The 8,689-nt window shown below is 30.5% G+C and overlaps 1 protein-coding gene across 1 annotated transcript; it reads right to left on the reverse strand.

Annotated features, from left to right (window-relative positions):
* Nucleotides 1-208: 208 nt before the first annotated feature.
* Nucleotides 209-8,226, reverse strand: LOC145004698 (uncharacterized). Its single transcript, XM_078963675.1, has 14 exons — nucleotides 7,860-8,226; nucleotides 7,025-7,101; nucleotides 6,763-6,921; nucleotides 6,125-6,338; nucleotides 5,777-5,863; nucleotides 5,547-5,686; nucleotides 4,594-4,674; nucleotides 3,520-3,584; nucleotides 3,242-3,417; nucleotides 1,904-2,034; nucleotides 1,739-1,826; nucleotides 1,076-1,295; nucleotides 871-989; nucleotides 209-784 (listed from the first exon to the last, which is right to left on the reverse strand). Exons 1-14 carry the CDS (start codon nucleotides 8,025-8,027, stop codon nucleotides 410-412), a joined length of 2,100 nt encoding a protein of 699 aa, XP_078819801.1. The 5' UTR covers nucleotides 8,028-8,226; the 3' UTR covers nucleotides 209-409.
* Between the last annotated feature and the right edge of the window lie 463 nt (nucleotides 8,227-8,689).

Raw genomic sequence — 8,689 nt, forward strand, 5'->3', positions numbered from 1 at the left:
TATCACAAATGGGTGTTGATGAGTTGAAGTCATCCCTCACTAGTTGTACACATTGTCTAGAGTTCGATTATTCCACTTCTTAAGGTTATTTTTTTTACATGCATAGCCTTTCATTTCATACATGCATGTATACGATATGAAAAAAAATCTACGTATCTATGTATCTCACAAGGCAGTTTTAGCATCAGATGTGAAGATCTAAAGAGTGTATAAGTAATTAATTATACCTGATTGCATCATATTTAGTTGTATACATGGGTTTTGTACGTGTTTAGAAAAATACATTCTACTTTTTTTTAATATTACATATCATAATTCTTGTGTTTTTCTCCTCCTATGCTAACTCTGTTCCCATCAAATATATCTTCAAAAACAAAAAGAAAAAAAAAATGTTTCTATGGAATAAAATTTACATGGTATTATCATCTTGTGGGGGTTTTTTCAACCTCTCAAAAATGTCATCTAATGTATCAGAAGAGCCTTGTGATCCTTGTGTTTCTTGATATTGTTGTAAAGGTATGAATTTTTTAGCTTCCATTTTCGCCTTAAAGCTTTGGAAATTTGACTTCATTGACACCCACGTGGAGGCTATTTTGGACGATTGTCCACTTTCCATATTCTGATTTTGGTTTATGTTGATAGAAGATGTAGAATCGGGTACTTTTTTGGACGAATTTGCCCTTGATGATTCGTATTTTCTAGTGATGTTGTCACGAATGTTTGTTGTAGATACTTCTTTGTAATTATTACCATTGTTGATTAAAGTGGTTGTTGCCCTTGAATCCTATTAAAAAATAGCAAAAAAGTTATAATTATAATTATAATTAAATAATAAATTATTTATTGATCAGGGGTATAGAGGTCATTTACAGTGGTATCGTTTCCATTTCCAGATTCAACATCTGTATTCGTATTTGTGCCATTGAAATGTCGTGCAAGGGGGATAACAAGTTCACCGACTTTATGTCCTTTCTCAAGCGAAGAGCGTTCTACAAGGGATTTTCAAAAATATTTATGTATAAAAATTAAAATAAGGAGGGGTATTTTGGGAAGAATGGTAAATTTTAAAATTTACCTTTTTGGAGGATCATTAATCCGGAAGGATCAAATCCATCAAGGTCATCGGCTTCGGATTCATTTTTTAATCGGAAAATATTCCAATTGCCAAAATAACTCATGACTCGATCGAAAAAATTAGTTGCTATTAATATGGTGTAAACAACCATAATAAGGGGATAAATTTTATTAAAATTTTCCCCAAAAAAAGGCACTGCGTCATCGATTTTCCCCATTCTCTGTTACGTGTAAAATATATATACACCTCAGCAATGATATAAGATAGTGTTTGAAATAACAAAAGAGACTTTTATTTTTTTTTTTAATATCAACTTTTTGGATTTTGATGAACGTTTATTATGTTTAATATTTTAGGGGTTAATTTCAAAAATAAATAAATAACAAACGAGATTTTTTTAGATCAACCTAATTTTTTATATCTATAAAAAAAAAGTTAATTAATTATAATTAAAAGGGTTATTGTCGTAAATGGGTTTTTAACTATTTGTGTTTTTACAAAATACCATGAAGTAATCAACACTCTGTTTTGTTCACAAAATATTATTAAAACAATGGTATTTTGTGAACACAAAAGCGTTTTGTGAAAAGAAAAAAAAAAGTCCATTTTAACTTTTGCATGAATTAACATAAATAAAAAAGATAATAAAGATGAAAGTCATACACGTTCAAAGAGCGTGGTGGCATCACGTGGAAGATGGATAAGATTTAGAAAGTTGTAAGAAATTGGAGGTGCATAACGTGCCACCTGTCTGATAAGAGATTTTATTATCAGAATTATATAATATTTTATTTATAATTTATATCATAAAAATAGTAAAATACTTACGAGCATATCATAAGAAGGCTGACTGAACTTGTTTGACTTGGAGTAAGGGAGTAGAAAGTCAACATTCCAATTTTGAATAAAGAATAATACGTGCAAACACACATATACATTAGAGGAATGAAACCCACAACCTGAAAATCAATATAAATATTTTAAAAAATCTTTTTCAATGAAGAAATTAAAATAGCGCAATGTACTTCCTATTTTATCCTTACTATATTGCCTTGTACTTTGATTTTTTCTTACTACAGCATTCTACTCAAATTATTCCTTATTAGGGCATTTTACTATAAAAGTATTTCACATGCTGATTTAAATTACACAAAATTGCAAAAATGGTCCCTGTTGTATGTCGAAAATTGTCATTTTAATCCGAAAAGGTTTGGACTAGCACTAGTGATCCAAAATTTTGATTTTGTTGCGAGTTTAGTCCAATTTATTTTAAGAATAAATTACATGAATGGTCCCTATGGTTTTGAGTAATTTGCACCCTTGGTCCCTAACTTATTTTTTTAACTCGGAAGGTCCCTACTATTTGTTTTTGTTATGTCTTTGGTCCCTGTCTTACCTAAAAAGACTATTATTTAAATAGGGAAAAAAGGTGAGGTAGGTAAGGTAAGGTGAGGGGGTGGGGTTGGGGTGTGTTTGTTTAAATAAATTAAAAAACCAATGGTAAAATAGTAATTTTAGGTAAGACAGGGACCAAGCACGTAACAAAAACAAACAATATGGACCTTCCAAGTTAAAAAAATTAAGTTTGGGACCAAACATGCAAATTACCCTAAACCATAGGGACCAAACGCGCAAATGGCAAAATCGTCATTTTGCCATTTGTTCTTGAGAGGTGGAGGAGGGGTATTTTCTGTTTCCTTTTTTTATTTCTTTAATAAAAAAGTTTAAAAAAATAAAATAAAATAAAAATACAAATGGCAAAATCGTCATTTAAAAAAAAAAAAAAATCAAAGCAAATTGGACCAAACTCACAACAAAATCAAAGTTAGGACCACTGGTGCTAGTCCAAACATTTTTGGACCAAAGTGGCAATTTTCAACATACCACAGGGACCATTTTTGCAAATTTGTCTAATTTAAATTATGATGATATGACAATATAACTGTACAAGAGGTAGCCAGTTACTAATTGTTATAATGAGTAAATTTTTAAAAGTAAAATGTGCTAATAAGGAATAATATGAAAGTAGGATGTTGTAACAAGGAAAAAATAGGAAGTACATTGTTAGTTATTGCATTTTAAGCCTAAACTAAAATGCATGATAATAAAGTATTTTAAGAAATGTTATTTAAAATAATTGAAAAAAGAGGTTAGATGTTATGTTACCTGGACAAGAACTTCATTTGTTTCAACAGAATTAATGAGAATAGAGAAAAGAGAAAAATCGACTCCACTGGGGAGAATAGTGGCTTCTGCTAGAAGAATTGCAACTGTTAAACAGCCCAAAATGATAGCTGAAGCCTTTTTCAGTTGCTTCCTTAATATACATCGCCATATTAATTCTGGAAAAATATCCGTAAATGAAATTTTATAAAATGTTCATACAGTTTTGATAAAAAAAAAAAATTTATGGAAAAATAGTGTTTTGTGAAGATAAAAATTACCAATAGTATCGAGGAATGATCCTAGTTTCCCAGATCTCTTGGGTCTGAAGCTTGAAATATATTTCCTGCAAGTTAAAAAAAAAAAAAAAGATTGTAAGCATGCTGTATGGAGGGGTTAAAATAGTCATTTTCTAAAAAGTCACAGATTGGAAAAGTAAAACTATTAAGTGTTGATTCTTTTTTTAATTAATCGGGAGCGGACACACGGGTAAAATAAAGTCACTTTTTAGCAGTTCTCAAATAAACAGTCATTTTTTATTCAGCTGAAGGGCAAAATGGTCATTTACCATTATTTAGACGGTTCACTTGTTATAATTTTTTTTTTTTTAAAGTATTATATTTGTTCATACGACACTTACTCTAGACAGGCAAACCAAATGGAGAGGTGGAATAGTCTTTTTCTAGAAGGTTATGGATTGACAAAAATTAAAAAATTATTATTATTATTATTAGTTGTTTTTTTACTTAATGGGGACAGGTCACAGGACAAAAGGGTAAATACTAAATAGTCACTTTTTATTCAACAGATAGAAGGGCAAAATACAGTCATTTTTTATAACAGTTCTTAAATAAACAGTCATTTTTTATCGACAGAAGGGTAAAATGCTCATTTTTACCATCATTTGGATAGAACAGATCATTCATTCAATAAAAAAGAAAGAGTTAATTACACGAATGGTCCCTATGGTTTGGTGTAATTTGCATGTTTGGTCTCTAACTTATTTTTTTAACTCGGAACGTCCCTACAATTTGTTTTTGTTGTGCTTGGTCTCTATCTTATCTAAAAAAGAATATTTTGCCCTTGATTTTTTTATTTATTTAAATAAACACACCCCCAACCTCACTTCCACCTCACCTCACGTTACCTACCCCACCTTATTTAACTAAATTAAAAAATCATCGGCAAAATAATCTTTTTAGATAAGATAAGGACCAAGCGTGCAACAAAAACAAACTGTATGGACCTTTCAAGTTAAAAAAATAAGTTAGGGACAAAACGTGCAAATTACCCCAAACCATAGGGACCATTCATGTAATTTACTCAAAAAGAAAAGAAAGGAACAGGGAACAAACCATCCAGTAGAATCACGATGTTCATAATTCTTAATAGTGTCCTCCAACTCAAGAGCTTCAGTCACAAAATTCATATATTCACTGATCAAAAAAAAACCATAAATGGTTAAAAACAGAATTATAATATAAAATTTACGGATAATCACAGGGTGGGTCCCATTTAATAAATTGACAACTTTTTTTGACCTTAGGGTTGATCTCATAAAAGACCTTATATTTTGTGTTTTTTCCGGATTAAACCTAATCTTTATTTTTTTCATGAAAAAGACCTTATGTTTTTTAATTTTATCCGAAAAAAACCCTCAACTTTGTCTTTTTTCCGAAAAAAAAAAAAAAAAAAAAACCTCAACCTTCTAAATGTTTCCAAATGAAATCTCAACTTTTTTAGTTTTTCCTAAAAAAAAACACTCCCATTTTACAACTTTTTTTAGTGAAAAATGACTAAAAGGGCCAGTTCGGAAAAAACTTTATGCAAGGTCTTTTTCATGAAAAAAAAAAATTAAGCTGAGATTTAATTCAGAAAAAACACGTCTTTTATGAGATTAACTTTTTGACCTTAAAAATAACCAGATATTTCGCCAATTGCAGAATTCCAAAAATTGTGAAATTACTTTTACTGAAAAAAAAAAAAGCTGCAAGAAACTGACAAAAAGCGTTAATAAAAAAATTGCTAAACGACATCATTTCACAAAATAGTAACAGTGAAATAATTTTATCCTCAAAATTCTTTTTTTTTTTAAGGTTTTTGGGTGGTGGGGACTATTTATAAAGGAACTTGCGAACTTCATAGTTGTTTTTTTAAAAGGTAAAAAAAGGTGACCACTTTGTTAATTAACAAGATCATTATCATTTTGGTCATTTTTGTGATTATCCCTAGAATTTAATAGATGACCTATAATATAAAATTGGTCATAAAAAAAAAGGTTCAATTTAATAAAATAAATCATCTATACCTTTTATAACGCAAGTATTCACCCTGTGCTATTCTAAGTTGTCTTCTTAATGTTGCCATTGATTTTTCATCTGTGTCATATTCCATATCATTCTCTCCTAATCTTCCTCCTTGAGGTTTAAAAGAAGGATCTTCTGTAAGCTGAAATATCAATATTTTCCTTGTTATCTGAAAAATTAAAATGTAAAATAAACAAGTTTGAAATAACATAAAAATTTTATAAATTTTTACCATATGAACCAACATTTTATCGATGATATCCATGTAGGGTCTTAACGGATCACGCTTTGACATTTGCTTCGATGTTGCTTGAGCAACCTGACAAGGGGCAAAATAGTCATTTTACATGGGTTAGGGACAATATGTTATGGTTAGAAAACAAAGTTATGATGTATCAAAACTCAAAATAGTAATGTGAATTCCACCATATAAACTTGAATTTTCTTTTTTGTCCCTTTGATATAATGTAACATATATATATATTATCTTAATAAAAAATAAAAAAAATAAAAAAATAAAAAAAAATAAAAAAATTAAAAAAAAAACTTAAATCTAAAGAAAAGAAAAAGGAAAACTTACAACAATAGCATTTGAAAGATCTTGATGAGCATCATCAAGTTTTACAGCCATCCTAGCAACTTTATGGGAAAGAACCTTTTGGCGAGTGTTATAGTCTGAATTTACCCAAATACCCTTTGGAATTTCACTTAAACCAAAGCCAAGTAGAAATGCACCAGTAACAAGTCCAAATGTATTTGAACATGCCATGGCAAAACCAAGTATACCACCACCCCTGAAAATCATTCAAAAATGAGTAAATTACATTTTTGGTCCCTCAGTATTACTAATTTTTTCATTTTTGGTCCCAAAATGCTCTTGTAACCTTTTTGGTCCATGTCCCAAGTAAAATAACTATTTTTAGTCCCTGAGTAATGCTGATTTTGCAGTTTTAATCCCAAAAAATTCACTTGAAAATTGAAATTTTGGTCCTTATTTGAGGTTGACACAAGTAAAATGACTATTTTTGGTCCTTGAATGTAACTGATTTTGCAAATTTGGTCCCAAAGCAAAAACGTTACAAAAAAACCTCAAATAAGAACCAAAAATTGCAAGAGAAAACATTTTGGGACCAAAAATGAAAAAATTAGTTCTACTCAGGGACCAAATATGTAAATTACTCAAGATTCTATATATAAGTAAGAGTACTAGAAACAAACCAGTTTTTATGCAAAAGAATAAGCAGTGTAAGTCCAAAAAGTGCTACAACACCAAGAATGAGGTAAAATACTAAATTCACATGTATGCTTGTCTTTAATCTTTCAGTAACTGTGAAATCACCAGCATCTTCATAACCCTGAAGGATAGGCACCACAGCCCTGTTTAGAGAAATTGTGCAACATAAATATGGCTTCATATTTACAGCTCTTTAACATTTGTAGAAACACATAAATATTGACTGAAATCATAGTCAAAGCATACCAAGTAAGTAAAAAAGTACTCCAATATGACCAGCTCCAGAAGAAAGAAATCCCACCCTTGTCATGATCAATCATAGCCTATGAGAAAGAAAGAAAGATTAAGGAATGTGTTTACACAACTGTAATCTGCTTCATTGTTTAGGTGTTCAAGCAAATTAAGAGAAAATAAGATTAGGGTATTGTTGTTTTTGTTGTTGTTGATATGTTTATTACAACAATCCTCAAGGCTTAACTCCAATTCCACAGCTTAAATGTAGTAAGGTTACTCCAGTCACTTAGTTATATGTAGATTTCATCCAAGTTCTGGAATAAAGTGAAATGTTGATTCTAATAGAGATCTCCATCGTTTGAGTGCACCATTAGCAAAGTTAAAGATTTGTTTGAATCCTTATATTTTACTTCAGATGATCCTTCGAACAAACTTAATCTTCATCATTCATGCTCTCTTAATAGGCTTAGCCTATACTGTATACATGCTACTTTTCAATTTCAAGTTGGGCATGGATGATGGATCTTGAACTCTTCAAGTAAAAAAAAGCCATAATAAGTGCTACAATTGAATTCAGTTGGTCTAGTTTGACGCTTTTTGATCTATTCGCGAAACAAACTACAGAAAGCGTTCACCAATTTCGAACTTGGGAGGAACTAAGTCGATGTAAAAAATAGGGGCAAATTCGAGCTTAATCACGCCCCGGTTTCCTAAAATGAGGATCAACTAGGGTTTAATTTTGCGATCCAACCAAAATTGTAAACGGATTTTGCAATGATCATTTCGCTCAAGCACTTGTAATCTAGCATCACATAGACAAAAATAAGAATCAAAGAAATTGACTTACAGTCCAAATGTCGGCGGGGACGAGGATGATGAAGGAGAGAGAGCAAAACCAGGTGTAGCCGACGGTGAATAGGATGTGACGAGGGACGTCAGGTCCGGCGAAGTACCTTAGGGTGAACATCACCATCCCCATCGTCAAAGGCAGCGAGATCAGATAGAACACCCACATGATTCCTCCTCTGCTTCTTGAATTTTTAGACAAGATCTTTACAGATACATTGAAGAAGAAGAAGAAGAAGAAGGAGAAGAAGAATTCGCTTGGAATAGAATGGAGATTTAGTCAAGCGTATAGGGGAACCTCTGTTACGAATGCTTTTCCTTAATGTTTCCACACCAACTTATTTTTTCATTTCCTGAGTCATCTTCTTTTTATTTCCACTTTCACACGCTTTTTCAAAGATATCGCCATGATCTAGCTTTGTTTATTTATTTATCGAATTTAATATCTAAAAGTTTATTAGAGGAAAACTTTAAATTTGGTCTTTAGAGAAAAACTTCAAAATTGGTCCATGCGTAGTGTAACCCGATTTTTATGGTTGGTCTTTTTTTTTTTAAATTGTAAATTTCATGTACTTTTGGTTGTGATTAGGAAATTGAAAAAATTATTTTGCCGTTTTCATTTTTTCCTATTTAATAATATATATATATATATATATATATATATATATATATATATATATATATATATATATATATATATATATATATATATTATTGTTAAATAAAATTCAAATGACTCTAGTGCCGACCTCCACCCTGTTCCTACTTTACATAATCTTTTTTTCCATCTTAAGGTTTGTATAGTATATACCTTCTCACATTTATCTTTAT

This window comes from Lactuca saligna, chromosome 7, assembly GCF_052625555.1.
Source record: "Lactuca saligna cultivar CGN05327 chromosome 7, ASM5262555v1, whole genome shotgun sequence".
NCBI lineage: Eukaryota > Viridiplantae > Streptophyta > Magnoliopsida > Asterales > Asteraceae > Lactuca > Lactuca saligna.